Source organism: Trachypithecus francoisi, unplaced genomic scaffold, assembly GCF_009764315.1.
Source record: "Trachypithecus francoisi isolate TF-2019V2 unplaced genomic scaffold, Tfra_2.0 Lachesis_group3, whole genome shotgun sequence".
Taxonomy (NCBI): Eukaryota; Metazoa; Chordata; class Mammalia; order Primates; family Cercopithecidae; genus Trachypithecus; species Trachypithecus francoisi.
The window spans coordinates 81165608-81183121 of NW_022681468.1; the positions used below are offsets into that span (position 1 = coordinate 81165608).

Here is a 17514-nt window from a genome sequence, read left to right on the forward strand (position 1 = left end):
AACAAGGACAGAGGAGATGAAAATAGTCTAGATTTATAGTTGAAGTAGACATGAGTCATGGGCTCAGAGAATCCTGTGAACATAATGTCTCTTACACAGGGAGAGTTAGTATATACAGGGAAAAGAAACTCAGTCGGGTCTCTTAGTGTTTGGCAGTCTGATGGCAGAAAAGCAATACCTCATTTCCTTCCTTAAAGAATTAAACAGTATGACCAGGGCTGTTGTGTATGGTTGTGATGTTTTTACATTGTTCCAGAGTTATTCATCTAAGAGAGCAAGCGCAGGCTAACGCATAGCTGGTGCTGCCTTCACCAGGTTGAAGGCTCCAGCATTGAGCTGCAGCTGGACAGAAGGGTCCCATTTTCTTCCTACAAAATTCTCTTCCAAGCCTTGTAATTATTTACAGCATTTTCTCGCCTCTCTCACAGCTTTTTGAGGGTGGGAGTTTACTAATTTACTTTGGGGTTGTCAACACTATGCCTGGACTAGGGTTGAAAAGAGAATACGGCCAACTTATAATTGGGTCTCAATAAAAAGTGTTTTGATATGTCTTCCAGGTTTTTTGGAAAGAATGTGCCTTAAAACCGCAATGTTCAAGGAGCACTCCACTGAGATTTTAGTGGAGTAAGAATACTGCCCTGCAGAATCTCTGACCTGTTTCCTTGTTTCAAAATCCAGAGATAATCATATTAATGTTTTGGCAAACTATTTTCCAGACAGATCTTTATGCATGGAAATCTGCACGTAAAATTGCAAATTCATGAATTCATTTTCTGTTTTATAACCTCCTTGTTTTCACTCTGTATTATTTCTTGGCAATTTTTCTGAGTCAATATCTATAGGTCTGTGCCACAATTTTAAAAGGATATGTAATATTCTGTTGGGTGGATGGGCTATACTGTATTTAACCAATGAAGATTGATGGATATTTAGGTTGTTTATAATGATTTTTTTCTTAAAAATGAATCTGAGGTAAGCATGGATCTGTAACACACACATGGTTGTGTGCATGCTCATACCATTTTTTCTAATGGTAGAATTGCTGGCTCAAAAGGTTTCAACTCATGTTAATCTCTGTTGAAGAGGAATTATAACACTTCCTCATAATCCTTAGACCAATACGGTGGTTTAAAAATGACATGATTTACCCTTCATAAAAACACATATCTGGGCTGGGCATGCACCTGTAATCCCAGCACTTTGGGAGCCTGAGGCGGTGGATCACTTGAGGTCAGGAGTTAGAAACCAGCCTGGCCAACATGGTGAAACCCCATCTCTACTAAAATACAAAAATTAGCCAGGCGTGGTGACATACACCTGTAATTTCAACTACTCAGGAGGCTGAGGCAGGAGAACTGCTTGAACCTGGCAGACAGAGGTTGCAGTGAGCCAAGATGGTGCCAGTGCACCCCAGCCTGGGCAACATAGTGAGACTCTGCCTAAAAAAAAAAAAAAAAAAAAAAAACTCACATACATATCTGAAGAATCTAATTTACAATTTTGAAGCAAACTTTGGAAGATGTATTTAGTGGCTCTCTTGATTACACATTTGGGATTAGATGTAGAAATACTTCGTAAATCATGAAGTGCTATGTAAACTTCAATGATTCATTACTAGGGCTTTACAAAATATTTGCCATGTACACTTGTTTCTGGGGCCTTTTTATTTATTTTATAAATAATTCATTACATACAGGGGGAAAACCCAAAGATAGTGGCTTTGGACCTGGTTGTATAGCAGAATAAACTGAAGAAGTCATTCAGAAAACAAGTTGCAGGCCCTGGCCCCAGACCCCCTGAATCTCTGTGAGCAGGACCTGGGCACCCAGGTGATGTTGATGTGCAGTTTCTACTTTAAGATTTTATTTTTCCTATCTTCAATTATTTTTCTAGCAGAACAGATAATGTTTTTAGCTTTTATTCATATCCCCATTATTTTTCATGTTTAGAAATTTCTGGCTCCTTTAAGTATGTTGTTAGAGGATTTGCTGAATGTCTATTGATTTTACCCTAATTTTGTAAAGCTTGTGAAGCCTTAAATATGGGTTCTTGGTCTGCTGTTCCCATCTGGTTTCTCACCATGGCAAGCCTATCCAATAGCCCTTGTTGTTTGTAACAATAAAGGGTGATTGAACTTGAAGTGATTGTACTTTTAAGACTTCAGATGTTATCACCAGATTAAAGTCACCTGTCTATTCTAGTAGCATGTCTGACTTCCTTTTTAGAATCTACTTTAAGAACTATTAGTTAAGAATAGTAGTTAAATTACATGGAAAAACTGGTTGGTAGACTAAAATTTGTATCTAATTTATTGTTTATTCACATGCTTATATGCCATGAAGAGACTAAAGCTTTCTACTTGAGAACTGTCTTATCAAAGAGAAACATTATCTAGGTAAACATTTTGTTAAAAATCAGTAATTCCTTCTTAATTAAACACTTTTAAAGGGACTAAATTGGCCTTAAATTATCTCCTTGATCTTAATGTATGACATCAGAAAAAATAAAATTGATTTTCTTCACATAAGAGCTTGTATATTTTCTGACTACCTGTTAAGGTTTTCCAACTTTGGAGCAAAATTAACATTTTTGGATTTCTAGGTTTAGTGATATATAATAACATGTGTCTTGTAGCATTTAGTATGTATATATTGTGGCTTTTAAGGCAAATAATTTCACATTTCTCTATTTAGGTTTTAACATTTACAACATTGGCTTTTTCCTTATTGAGGTTATTGTGTTTCTTTGTCAATAGCTGAGGCATGGAGAAGAAACGGTTAAGTACAGTTAAGCTTGAATCATATTCATCCTTTGGAATATGACATTGGACAGTGTAGAGGGCTGATTGTGGTAAAGTAAGAGCAGTGCTGAAGTCCTTTAGAGGAAGCATTAAAATTATTCAGGCCGGGGATGGTGAAGACCCAAACTAAGGCAGAGGAAGTGAGAATGAAGAAAAGCTAGTCTAGAAATATTAAATCAAATCCACAGGATTTGGTGATTTGTTCATTATCGGGATTTGAAAGGATTGAGGGAGAAGGAAGGGTCTAGGTTAGCTCTCAGTGGAAATGATCAGTCCACAGCTAGGTATATGGGTTTAAAGCCAGAAAGGCACTCTGAGTTGGATGCATGATTAGTGTCATCACATTATAGGTGGGAGTTAAAATTGAATTTGTAGAATTTCAAAAACAAAGTGGTAATGCAAAGAAGTCTAATTTGAGAGAATCTTATTTCTAACTTATTTGGGTTCACCAAACTGAAGTTCCCTTGAAGTAGGAAAGACTAGCTGATTTTCCCCCAAAAGTCTTCCAGGGTTCTTGGTTCTTAACTTCAAAGACTCTGAAACTTGTTATCAGCATGCTGACTTCATCTACCTTAGTGTTGAGACACATTAACTAGCTTGTGAGACTGATGTCTAAAATTCTCGGTTACAATTGGAAGCATAATTGTCACATAGTCTAGAATACTTGTGTGGCACAGCCACAAGGCCAAAACATGATCAGAGGATTGCATGTTAAACATGAAATCAGAACAGAGAAGTTAATGAAGTTAGATCAACTATCTAACAGTATTAAGCTAAATAGATGGCACTGTTACCTTACCAGAGGAGGTTCTTTCTTCTCACATGAAAAATATTTAAGGGCTGTAGACTATACCTCCCTAGAACCACCTGCATGATAATGAATGCCTTAACAATGGAGGTTTTTAATTTGCTGCAGTTCCTACTACTCCTCTTGGTCTCCTGATCACAGATGACAAATACCAGTTCCACTACTGGAAACCAAAAATGTTGATATTGGAATACAAAAGCATCTTACGCCTGTTCCCCTTTACTTATGTGCTTCATCTACCTGATCTCTGAGGTCATTTGAGTTTGCAACTCCTAACCTAAAGGATGGTCTTATTTCCTAGTTACTTGGGCAGTGGAAAGGCATCACACTACAGTAGCCATGCATTAACAAGAGTGGTATGTATGGATGAGATGGCACAAAGTGAGAAGATCAGAACTAACTGTGATTAGTTTTTGCAGCTAACACTTACGGGAACCAGCTGCTTTGACTTGCAAATCATATTGTAGGTTGGTTTCTTGGATGGAAAATTTTATAATTATACCCTGTAGAAGCAGGAAAAGAAAAGGCTTCCATGGGGTGATATAGGTTGGAGTAACTAGTGGTCATTGGTATACCATTGCTGTTATATTCATCTTACTTTCTTACAATGGGTTCTCAGCCTTGGGATGGACATTGATTTACCAACACTAAGACGTAAGGCCTGATAAAGCTGCTTAGATGGAGAAAAAAAAAATCCTGTGCATTGTCTTCCTATATTCTCTCCTGAAATGATTCATCCTTTCCATTCCCATCACACCTTTCTGGTCTAGGTTTTAGCTCCTCTCTAGGCTCACAGCATTTAAATTAGGTCTCATGCATGCATGGCTGCATGAGAACCAGTTAGAGCTGTTTAAAATACAGATCCCACGATTCTAATTTGGTGGTTATAAAGGAAGGACCCAGGAGTCTGCATTTTTGAAAAGCTCTCCATGCTGAATTCAGATGTACAATCAGATTGGGATACTCATAAGTTATTGCTATGAAGCTATAACAGTACCTCTTTTACTTTCTGATTCTTTTCCATCGAATCTGCTGTACATTACCATTCCCAGGGTGAAATTAAAAACATGTATACATGTGTGCTCCACAGTGGCCTGTTAGTGTCATTGCCCCGAATAAACACTTTTGGTAATTTCACATAGAATGAGTCTGATAATCTCCTAGCAAGTGTCCTAAAGAGTGACGCCTATGAATTCCTCATCCCTTGTGATACTTCGTGCAAAACCATCCCTATAAGAGACTGTTTATCCATATGTGGAGGGTCTCATACTGATGGGTGAGAAAGGTGAGGATTTGTAAATAAAATTGGGTTTCACTTTTACAAATGCCTTTGGTATAGATGGCTACATTTACTCAATTGCTACAAGTTCAGAGGGATTTTTATCTTTTCATATCATAGTAGGAAAATTAATAAAAATATTTCATTTTTAAGCATTTTTAAATTATTCAGGCAACAGAGTAAGTGTTCTGCATGTATTGTTTCATTTAATTCTTTAGTTCCAGGAGGTAGGTGAAGACATCTCTAGGTTGTAGTTAACAAACTAAGGGTCTATAATTTTAAGAGGTTTACCCAATCACGTAAGTCTTAGGTGTTGGAGCTCAAATTTGAACCTGAATTAGTTTGATTCTAAAACTTGTGCTCTGTGAAGAAGTTACTGGCTTTATCTATTCTTTCTCTCTTTTTTGTTCTTGGTCACTGAATATCAGTATAAAAAAACAATAAAAGGTCATTTCTATTTCTCACCAGTTTTTAAAAAGAACAGGGTTTCCTAAGCTTGGTAAAATCACATATCTCTTTCTTTCCTTTTTCTGACAGATTTTATATGATAAAATTATAGCTTTCTTTTTCTTTTAACTGCAGTTTTAGAAAACTGTGAGCCTGAGATGAGAAAGCAAAAGCCATGACAACTGGGAAGGCACTGGTCCGAGAACACCCGATGAGACCGGGCGTGGTGGCTCACGCCTGTAATCCTAGCACTTTGGGAGGCCAAAGCGGGTGGATCACTTGAGATCAGGAGTTCGAGACCAGCCTGGCCAACATGGTGAAACCCTGTCTCTACTAAAAATACAAAAAAAAAAAAAAAAAACTGGGCGTGGTGGTAGGCATCTGTAATCACAGCTACTGGGGAGGCTGAGGCAGTAAAATCGATTGAACCTGGGAAGTGGAGGTTGCAGTGAGTCGAGATTGCACCACTGCACTCCAGCCTGGGTGACAGCGCAAGACTCTGCCTCAAAAAAAAAAAAAAAAAAGAGTGCCCAGTCAGCTCAGGACTTTGCTTGCTTTCTACATTGCTTATCAAATGGTTTGAAGCCACTGTGCTACTGCTGGCTTTCTTTTTCACCTGTACCCAAATAGTGAGAGGCAAGTGGCCTTGGAGCTGGAAGATCACCAGTATGTGTTTCTTTCTTAAAAAAAGTAAATAGTCCCTGATAAATTATAACACCTTGCCTAGGAAAGTCATGGGGTAAATTAGGAAATTCTGTTACCAACTTGTTGGAAATCATAGCATATCAGCTAGTGATCAGCGTGTTGAAAAACGGGTCCTCCTTCACTGTTGTCATTTTGTTCTTGGCCAGCATGAAGAACCTGGTGGTGATGATAAAATGTTGGGATTAGAGCACAAGTAGATGTGAGTATTAGATCTATAATTTCTAGGATATCTAGATACATACTCTTTGTGTATGTATAGATAGGTATTCTGTGTCACTAAGAAAACCTACTCTATTACAGAATAAAAACTAGGAGAATTCCTTTGACTAGAAAGATGTTCTTTTTTAATGTATCTCTTTCCTACCAGGAGGTTATAGATGTGAACAGGTTACAGGTAAACAGCTGTGTGGGTAACATTTGTGAGTCTTGCATTGGGAAGGATGGTCCCATGATCTTTTACCATAAATTATCTGGATTTAAGTGAAACCTCTGATGTAGTTAGCAGTCAATTCCTGGAGAAATGGGACCATATCTTAATTATTTCTTGTATCTCTAATACTAATCATAGAAGTGGCACATAGCAGGCATTTTTGTAACAAGCTGACTCCATTTTACAGCAGTCTGATGAACTCTTTGAGCTTCTGTTACTGTAGATAGCTATGCTGTTGATCCATATGCAGGATCTCTGATACTCTGCATGTCCAACCCATGGGCCATCTCTGTGCCTTTAATTTTGATTTGTTAAATTGCCGGAACAAATATCTATTCATGGTTAAAGCACAGACTATTTATGACTAGGATGATGGAATAGAGAAAGTTTACTCAAGTTGCTGTTGAATCTTTTTGGATGACAGGCTTAATATTTCAGATTGACCTTGAACATAATAGATATTAATAAGCAGAGTTAAGACCATTGGTGAAGTACAACTATTAGAAAACTAAATATAACATCGGGGCTATGTATGTGTATGTTTTAGGGGGGAACTCACTGTGAGTCAGCATCATACTGCTTTATTTTCTTAATTACTGGGCATCCACTGCCAGTTAACCAGAGGAGCATAACATGTGGGAGCTGCTGGGTAACATTTCCAAAATACTTAGCATTAGTCAGATGTGTTTTTAGAATTTTGTATCCATTTTGGCTGAAGGAAAATGTGGAGTGTTTGTCAAGGGTACAGAGCATGGTAACGAAATGCAGAGGAGCACTGCAAAGTCGGACCCATTGGAAGAAGCTAATAAATAAGAATTCATTACTTAGCGTGATCAAAGGCAGAAGAAGGGTCTTCTGTTGCATGTATAGTTATTGTGTAGAAGATGATATAATTATTTCCATTATGAATGGAATTAGGGAAATGGATTTACATTAAAGGAGATTTTGAAGGGGCATAAAGAATTTCTTGACGCTAAGGACTGTTGGATAGTGGAAAGACTTGTCATCTGGAATTGTGAAATCATGTTCCTTACAGAATAGGAATAGAGTGGGTGCTCCTTGCCAGTTAGAGGGAGGTGCAGTCGGGGTAGTAATTAACAAACTTTCCAGATCCCAGTTTGTACTACTCATCTCATATTGTGTTTGACATTTTTGGAGAATAAATAAGTACCCCATTTTTGTTTGTATTTTTTCATAGTTATTGCAAATATGAAGACCTTGCTTATTAATGATTCTATAATACATTTCAAGCAAGTATGAGATTAAACTACAAATTGAAAATTACTTCACCTGCGAATTCACTGGCTGCTGATTCTTGTATGAGCCCTTACAATGTTGTCAATTCCAACTTTCCTTTCTTTTGCTTCTTTAGAAAATTCACTGCGTGCTGTCTTCGCTTGTTCTACAATGAGTGCCAAATCTGCTATCAGCAAGGAAATTTTTGCACCTCTTGATGAAAGGATGCTGGGAGCTGTCCAAGTCAAGAGGAGGACAAAGAAAAAGATTCCTTTCTTGGCAACTGGAGGTCAAGGCGAATATTTAACTTATATCTGTCTGTCAGGTAATGAGAACCAGATATTAATATTATTAAAATAACTTCTATTTTAAAACAGTTAATTCTGAGGTATCCAGGAAGTTTACATTCACAGGTTTTGTGGTGTCTGCACTCTCTTGCTGCTTTTCCGTTTCTCTGGTCTTCCTGTTTACTGGTGACACCTCTGTTTTTGAGGTTGCCATGTATTGGAAAGGTAGTGAAGTTCAGTTTGGATGTATTTTACAGTTCATTAAGAGCTTTTGTAAAATGTTTCGCAGACTTGTTTGTCCATACTTGCCTTCACTGAGACACTGACAGAGAATGGGCTATCCTCTGGAATTCTCTTTTTAGAACAGTTCCTGGTATCTGGATAATTGTCATTACTCACAGCTTGACTTTCATTAGCTTTGTTTTTCTAGACAGTTGCCAATAATCAGTAATCACTTGTCTTAAGATAAATATTGGCACCTTGTGGAATGTGATAAGGTCAATTCAATTCACAAGTCATTGCTTTGCCTGACAGCCATTGCCTTGTCGGGAAGAGGTATCTGTTTTATTAAGCTTAGAATCTTGTTGATTGTTTTTTTTTTCCTCTTTCTGTTGGTGATTATAGGAGATCTGTGGAATTTACAATGGATTCGTATTAAGATTGTTGAGATAAAATTTGGATAAATTTTTCATGGAGTTATGGGTGATGCTAATCTAAACACCTGGGGCATTTGTGATATTTCTGATAATATTTCTTATATGGAGTGATGGAAGATTTAAGCTTACTTTATCTTTGTAAAAAATTTCCTTCAATTGTAGTTTTGGGAATCAAACTTTACTTTTTTGGACCCCTTTCTAGCTTTTTAAAAAATTAAACCTTTGATCATTTATCAGAATTTATTTTAGGGTAAAAGTAACTTTTCTTTTTTTTTCCTGAGACAGAGTCTCGCTCTGTCGCCCAGGCTGGAGTGCAGTGGCCGGATCTCAGCTCACTGCAAGCTCTGCCTCCCGGGATTACGCCATTCTCCTGCCTCAGCCTCCTGAGTAGCTGGGACTACAGGTGCCCGCCACCTCGCCCGGCTGGTTTTTTGTATTTTTTAGTAACGTGTTAGCCAGGATGGTCTCGATCTCCTGACCTCGTGATCCGCCCATCTCGGCCTCCCAAAGTGAAAAGTAACTTTTTACCAGAAAGAACATGTAAATTTCTAAGATTGTTTCTTAGATTAAAACGAAGTAAGCACACATATGTTTATTGCGGCACTGTTCACAATAGCAAAGACTTGGAACCAACCTAAATGTCCATCAATGACAGATTGGATTAAGAAAATGTGGCACATATACACCATGGAATACTATGCAGCCATAAAAACAGATGAGTTAATGTCCTTTGTAGGGACATGGATGCAGCTGGAAACCATCATTCTCAGCAAACTATCGCAAGAACAGAAAACCAAACACCGCATATTCTCACTCATATGTGGGAATTGAACAACGAGAACACTTGGACACAGGAAGGGAAACATCACACACTGGGGCTTGTTGTGGGGTGGGGGGAGGGGGGGAGGGATAGCATTAGGAGACATACCTAATGTAAATGACGAGTTAATGGGTGCAACACACCAACATGGCACATGTATACATATGTAACAAACCTGCACATTTTGCACATGTACCCTAGAACATAAAGTGTGATTAAAAGAAACAAACAAACAAAATGAAGTAAGAACATAACACTTTGGTAAGAATTATTGTTCTTTTTTTTTTTTTATATTCATGATTTTTTTTTTTTATTATTTAAGTTCTAGGGTACATGTGCATAAGGTGCAGGTTTGTTACATATGTATACTTGTGCCATATTAGTGTGCTGCACCCATCAACTCGTCAGCACCCATCAATTCATCATTTATATCAGGTATAACTCCCAATGCAATCCCTCCCCCCTCCCCCCTCCCCATGATAGGCCCCGGTGTGTGATGTTCCCCTTCCCCAGTCCAGGTGATCTCATTGTTCAGTTCCCACCTATGAGTGAGAACATGCGGTGTTTGGTTTTCTGTTCTTGTGATAGTTTGCTAAGAATGATGGTTTCCAGCTGCATCCATGTCCCTACAAAGGACGCAAACTCATCCTTTTTTATGACTGCATAGTATTCCATGGTGTATATGTGCCACGTTGTCTTAATCCAGTCTGTCACAGATGGACATTTGGGTTGATTCCAAGTCTTTGCTATTGTGAATAGTGCCGCAATAAACATACGTGTGCATGTGTCTTTATAGCAGCATGATTTATAATCCTTTGGGTATATACCCAGTAGTGGGATGGCTGGGTCATATGGTACATCTAGTTCTAGATCCTTGAGGAATTGCCATACAGTTTTCCATAATGGTTGAACTAGTTTACAATCCCACCAACAGTGTAAAAGTGTTCCTATTTCTCCACATCCTCTCCAGCACCTGTTGTTTCCTGACTTTTGAATGATTGCCATTCTAACTGGTGTGAGATGGTATCTCATTGTGGTTTGATTTGCATTTCTCTGATGGCGAGTGATGATGAGCATTTTTTCATGTGTCTGTTGGCTGTATGAATGTCTTCTTTTGAGAAATGTCTGTTCATATCCTTTGCCACCTTTTTGATGGGGTTGTTTCTTTTTTTCTTGTATATTTGTTTGAGTTCTTTGTAGATTCTGGATATTAGCCCTTTGTCAGATGAGTAGATTGTGAAAACTTTCTCCCATTCTGTAGGTTGCCTGTTCACTCTGATGGTAGTTTCTTTTGCTGTGCAGAAGCTCCTTAGTTTAATTAGATCCCATTTGTCAATTTTGGCTTTTGCTGCCATTGCTTTTGGTGTTTTAGACATGAAGTCCTTGCCCATGCCCACGTCCTGAATGGTATTACCTAGGTTTTCTTCTAGGGTTTTTTATGGTATTAGGTCTAACATTTAAGTCTCTAATCCTTCTTGAATTAATCTTCGTATAAGGAGTAAGGAAAGGATCCAGTTTCAGCTTTCTACTTATGGCTAGCCAATTTTCCCAGCACCATTTATTAAATAGGGAGTCCTTTCCCCATTTCTTGTTTCTCTCAGGTTTGTCAAAGATCAGATGGCTGTAGATGTGTGGTATTATTTCTGCAGACTCTGTTCTGTTCCATTGGTCTATATCTCTGTTTTGGTACCAGTACCATGCTGTTTTGGTTACTGTAGCCTTGTAGTATAGTTTGAAGTCATGTAGCGTGACGCCTCCAGCTTTGTCCTTTTGACTTAGGATTGTCTTGGCAATGCGGGCTCTTTTTTGGTTCCATATGAAATTTAAAGCAGTTTTTTCCAATTCTGTGAAGAAACTCATTGGTAGCTTGATGGGGATGGCATTGAATCTATAAATAACCTTGGGCAGTCTGGCCATTTTCACGATATTGATTCTTCCTATCCATGAGCATGGTATGTTCTTCCATTTGTTTGTGTCCTCTTTTATTTCTCTGAGCAGTGGTTTGTAGTTCTCCTTGAAGAGGTCCTTTACATCCCTTGTAAGTTGGATTCCTAGTTATTTTATTCTCTTTGAAGCAATTGTGAATGGAAGTTCATTCCTGATTTGGCTTTCTGTTTGTCTGTTACTGGTATATAAGAATGCTTTTGATTTTTGCACATTAATTTTGTATCCTGAGACTTTGCTGAAGTTGCTTATCAGCTTAAGGAGATTTTGGGCTGAGACAATGGGGTTTTCTAAATATACAATCATGTCATCTGCAAACAGGGACAATTTGACTTCTTCTTTTCCTAACTGGATACCCTTGATTTCTTTCTCTTGCCTGATTGCCCTAGCCAGAACTTCCAACACTATATTGAATAGGAGTGGTGAGAGAGGGCATCCCTGTCTTGTGCCAGTTTTCAAAGGGAATTTTTCCATTTTTTGCCCATTCAGTATGATATTAGCTGTGGGTTTGTCATAAATAGCTCTTATTATTTTGAGGTATGTTCCATCAATACCGAATTTATTGAGCGTTTTTAGCATGAAGGGCTGTTGAATTTTGTCAAAAGCCTTTTCTGCATCTATTGAGATAATCATGTGGTTCTTGTCTTTGGTTCTGTTTATATGCTGGATTATGTTTATTGATTTGCGAATGTTGAACCAGCCTTGCATCCCAGGGATGAAACCCACTTGATCATGGTGGATAAGCTTTTTGATGTGCTGCTGAATCCGATTTGCCAGTATTTTATTGAGGATTTTTGCATCGATGTTCATCAGGGATATTGGTCTAAAATTCTTTTTTTTGTTGTGTCTCTGCCAGGCTTTGGTATCAGGATGATGTTGGCCTCATAAAATGAGTTAGGGAGGATTCCCTCTTTTTCTATTGATTGGAATAGTTTCAGAAGGAATGGTACCAGCTCCTCCTTGTACCTCTGGTAGAATTCAGCTGTGAATCCATCTGGTCCTGGACTTTGTTTGGTTGGTAGGCTATTAATTATTGCCTCAATTTCAGAGCCTGCTATTGGTCTGTTCAGGGATTCAACTTCTTCCTGGTTTAGTCTTGGAAGAGTGTAAGTGTCCAGGAAATTATCCATTTCTTCTAGATTTTCTAGTTGATTTGTGTAGAGGCATTTATAGTATTCTCTGATGATAGTTTGTATTTCTGTGGGGTCAGTGGTGATATCCCCTTTATCATTTTTATTGCATCTATTTGATTCCTCTCTCTTTTCTTCTTTGTTAGTCTAGCTAGCGGTCTGTCAATTTTGTTGATCTTTTCAAAAAACCAACTCCTGGATTCATTGAGTTTTTGGAGGGTTTTTTGTGTCTCTATCTCCTTCAGTTCTGCTCTGATCTTAGTTATTTCTTGCCTTCTGCTACATTTTGAATGTGTTTGCTCTTGCCTCTCTAGTACTTTTAATTGTGATATTAGAGTGTCAATTTCAGATCTTTCCAGCTTTCTCTTGTGGGCATTTAGTGCTATAAATTTCCCTCTACACACTGCTTTAAATGTGTCCAAGAGATTCTGGTGTGTTGTATCTTTGTTCTCATTGGTTTCAAAGAACATCTTTATTTCTGCCTTCATTTCGTTATGTACCCAGTAGTCATTCAGGAGCAGGTTGTTCAGTTTCCATGTAGTTGAGCAGTTTTGATTGAGTTTCTTAGTCCTGAGTTCTAGTTTGATTGCACTGTGGTCTGAGAGACAGTTTGTTATAATTTCTGTTCTTGTACATTTGCTGGGGAGTGCTTTACTTCCAATTATGTGGTCAATTTGGAATAAGTGCGATGTGGTGCTGAGAGAATGTATATTCTGTTGATTTGGGGTGGAGAGTTCTATAGATGTCTATTAGGTCCGCTTGGTGCAGAGATGAGTTCAATTCCTGGATAGCCTTGTTAACTTTCTGTCTCGTTGATCTGTCTAATGTTGACAGTGGGGTGTTGAAGTCTCCCATTATTATTGTATGGGAGTCTAAGTCTCTGTGTAAGTCTCTAAGGACTTGCTTTATGAATCTGGGTGCTCCTGTATTGGGTGCATATATATTTAAGATAGTTTGCTCTTCCTGTTGAATTGATCCCTTTACCATGATGTAATGGCCTTCTTTGTCTCTTTTGATCTTTGATGGTTTAAAGTCTGTTTTATCAGAGACTAGGATTGCAACCCCTGCTTTTTTTTGTTTTCCATTTGCTTGGTAGATCTTCCTCCATCCCTTTATTTTGAGCCTGTGTATGTCTCTGGCGTGTGATGGGTCTCCTGAATACAGCAGACTGATGGGTCTTGACTCTTTATCCAGTTTGCCAGTCTGTGTCTTTTAATGGAGCATTTAGTCCATTAACATTTCAGGTTAATATTGTTATGTGTGAACTTGATCCTGCCATTATGATATTAACTGGTTATTTTGCTCGTTAGTTGATGCAGTTTCTTCCTAGCCTCGATGGTCTTTACATTTTGGCATGTTTTTGCAATGGCTGGTACCGGTTGTTCCTTTCCTTGTTTAGGACTTCCTTCAGGGTGTCTTGTAAGGCAGGCCTGGTAGTGACAAAATCTCTAAGCATTTGCTTATCTGTAAAGGATTTTATTTCTCCTTCACTGAAGAAACTTAGTTTGGCTGGATATGAAATTCTGGGTTGAAAATTCTTTTCTTTAAGAATGTTGAATATTGGCCCCCACTCTCTCTGGCTTGTAGAGTTTCTGCCGAGAGATCTGCTGTTAGTCTGATGGGCTTCCCTTGTGGGTAACCCGACCTTTCTCTCTGGGTGCCCTTAAGATTCTTTCCTTCATTTCAACTTTGGTGAATCTGGCAATTATGTGTCTTGGAGTTGCTCTTCTCGAGGAGTATCTTTGTGGCCTTCTCTGTATTTCCTGAATTTGAATGTTGGCCTGCCCTACTAGGTTGGGGAAGTTCTCCTGGATGATATCCTGCAGAGTGGTTTCCAACTTGGTTCCATTTTCCCCCTCACTTTCAGGCACCCCAATCAGACGTAGATTTGTTCTTTTTACATAATCCCATACTTCTTGCAGGCTTTGTTCATTTCTTTTTCTTCTTTTTTCTTTTGGTTTCTCTTCTCGCTTCATTTCATTCATTTGATCCTCAATCGCTGATACTCTTTCTTCCAGTTGATCAAGTCGGTTACTGAAGCTTGTGCATTTGTCACGTATTTCTCGTGTCATGATTTTCATCTCTGTCATTTTGTTTATGACCTTCTCTGCATTAATTAGTCTAGCTGTCAATTCTTCCACTCTTTTTTCAAGATTTTTAGTTTCTTTGCACTGGGTACGTAATTCCTCCTTTAGCTCTGAGAAGTTTGATGGACTGAAGCCTTCTTCTCTCATCTCGTCAAAGCCATTCTCTGACCAGCTTTGATCCGTTGCTGGCGATGGGCTGCGCTCCTTTGCAGGGGGAGAAGCACTCTTATTTTTTGAATTTCCAGCTTTTCTGCCCTGCTTTTTCCCCATCTTTGTGGTTTTATCTGCCTCTGGTCTTTGATGATGGTGACGTACTGATGGGGTTTTGGTATAGGTTTCCTTCCTGTTTGATAGTTTTCCTTCTAACAGTCAAGACCTTCAGCTGTAGGTCTGTTGGAGATTGCTTGAGGTCCACTCCAGACCCTCTTTTCCTGGGTATCAGCAGCAGAGGTTGCCGAAGATAGAATATTGCTGAACAGTGAGTGTACCTGTCTGATTCTTACTTTGGAAGCTTCCTCTCAGGGGTGTACTCCACCCTGTGAGGTGTGGGGCATCAGACTGCCCCTAGTAGGGGATGTCTCCCCATTAGGCTACTCAGGGGTCAGGGACCCACTTGAGCAGGCAGTCTGTCCCTTCTCAGATCTCAACCTCGGTGTTGGGAGATCCACTGCTCTCTTCAAAGCTGTCAGACAGAGTCATTTGCGTCTGCAGAGGTTCCTGCTGCTTTTGTTGTTGTTGTTGTTAACTGTGCCCTGTCCCCAGAGGTGGAGTCTACAGAGACAGGCAGGCTTCCTTGAGCTGCTGTGAGCTCCACCAGTTCGAGCTTCCCAGCGGCTTTGTGTACCTACCTAAGCCTCAGCAATGGCGGGCGCCCCTGCCCCAGCCTCGCTGCTGCCTTGTGGTTAGATCGCAGACTGCTGTGTTAAGAATTATTTTTCAATGGACCAGGCGTGGTGGCTCATGCCTATAAATGCCCAGCACTTTGGGAGGCCAAGGCAGGAGGATCATCTGAGGCCAGGAGTTCGAGACCAGCCTGGCCAACATAATAAAACCCTGTCTCTATTAAAAACACCAAAATTAGCCAGGTATGGTGGTGTCTGCCTGTAATCCCAGCTACTCAGACGGCTGAGATGTCAGAATCGCTTGAACCCAGGAGGCAGAGGTTGCAGTGCGCCGAGATCACACCACTGCTCTCCAGCCTGGGTGATAGAGTGAGACTCTGCTTCAAGAAAAAAAAAGGAAGAAAGCTTTTACTTAAATGAGTGTGAGAGAATTGACCTTGAAACATTGGTTTCTGTTTATTAAAAATAAGGATTAGGTTAATAAAAAAAACTTGGTTATTGTTAGAAGATATTTGTATTTCTTTAGTGTGCTAAGCAGTGCCTGGCATATTCTAGGGCCTCAATTAATATCTAATGACTAAGTGGAAGAAAGAAGTCGCTTCACCTAATACCTTCCTAGAATTTTATTAATGAAATTCAAGTGTGTTTTGTTTTGTTTTGTTTTGTTTTGTTTTGAGACAGGGTCTCACTTGTTACCCAGGCTGGAGTGCAGTAGCACAGCCATGGCCCACTGCAGCCTTGACCTCCTTGGGTTCAATTGATCCTCTTACCTCAGCCTCCTGAGAGCTGGGACTGCAGGCACACAACGCTGTGCCCAGCTGATTTTTGTATTTTTTGTGAAAATGAGTTCTCACTCTGTTGCCTAGGCTGGTCTCGAACTCCTGGGCTCAAGCAATCCTCCTACTTAGCCCTCCCAAAGTGCTGGGATTGCAGGGATGAACCACCATTTTTGCCGTTTTTGTGGCAATGGGGTCTTGTCATATTGCCCAGGCTGGTCTCAAACTCCCAGCTCCAAACAGTCATTTCCCCTTGGCCTCTGAAAGTGCTGGGATTATGCGTGAGCCACCACGCCCAGCCCAGGTCTTAAAAATATTTTCATATTCTTAAATTTAGATTCCAGAGTCCTGCTTACACAAGCGATGAATAGAATACACTTAAATAAATATTGATTTGTATTCGGGCTGGGCTGAACATCGGCCTAGTATCGACACCTAGTGATTCTAATTTTGTTAAGCTCTATTTTCTCAATATTTCATTGAGATTTCTTGTAGATGAGTAGTTGCAAGAAAGGTAGATGGTCTAGAAGCCACTTGAATTTTGCCTAGTATGTATGTATAATTGATGAACAGTTGTTTGCATTTTAGGCATATGCTGTTGTCTGCCTAATTCTGATCATGAAGCCTCCAAGAGTGATATAGGGACTCTAACAACCTCATCTCACTCAGTGAAATAGCATAACCGTTCCATTTCCCCTGCCATAGAAGACAATGACCTGGGACTTATGGAATAACTGTATTTCCTTTACAAATTACCAAGACCTTCAGGTTTAAAGTCCAAAACTGTGAGAATTGCTTTTTTTGTTGCATTCTAATGGAGGAAAATCTTTTGTTCTTCAGTCTTTTCATGGTTTTGAATCTTGAGAGAACAGATTGATAAAGTAGATCTGACGTTGAAGCAGATAGTATAGTGGAAATTGGGGCAGGAGAAGGGCAGGCAACTTTGACACCCAAGATTTTTCCAGTTTGATTTTTCTTGTAAGTGACAAAGAAGCAGGCACCTCTATTTTTTAACTTGTGCGAAGCTTAGTAGCATATCAGTTACATCCCTGATAAGGTAATGTTTTAATTAGCAATTAGTCAAATATTTATTAAGAACTTTTCTGTGCCAAGCATTCTAGCTTCTGTGGGTACCGCTATGAAAAGAATTCATGCAGCTTACCTAATTTGGTGGGCAAGCAGCAATAGACATTAATCTGTCACTAAAATAAACATAGTTATAAACTGTGAAAGATTAAAAAAATACAATGACGCGAACGCATGTATG

General features: G+C 39.2%; 1 protein-coding gene across 2 annotated transcripts in view; it reads left to right on the forward strand.

Annotated features, from left to right (window-relative positions):
* The window catches only part of STXBP6 (syntaxin binding protein 6), a 260670-nt gene that overhangs the window by 69400 nt on the left and 173756 nt on the right, over positions 1–17514 (forward strand). Inside the window, exon 2 of one of the 2 annotated variants that reach the window (XM_033188373.1) lies at positions 7842–8030. The exons of the other annotated variant lie outside the window; for it this stretch is intronic. Coding sequence (XP_033044264.1) covers positions 7877–8030 — 154 coding nt within the window. The 5' untranslated portion in view covers positions 7842–7876. The remainder of the gene's footprint in view (positions 1–7841; positions 8031–17514) is intronic. 2 annotated transcript variants of the gene reach the window in all.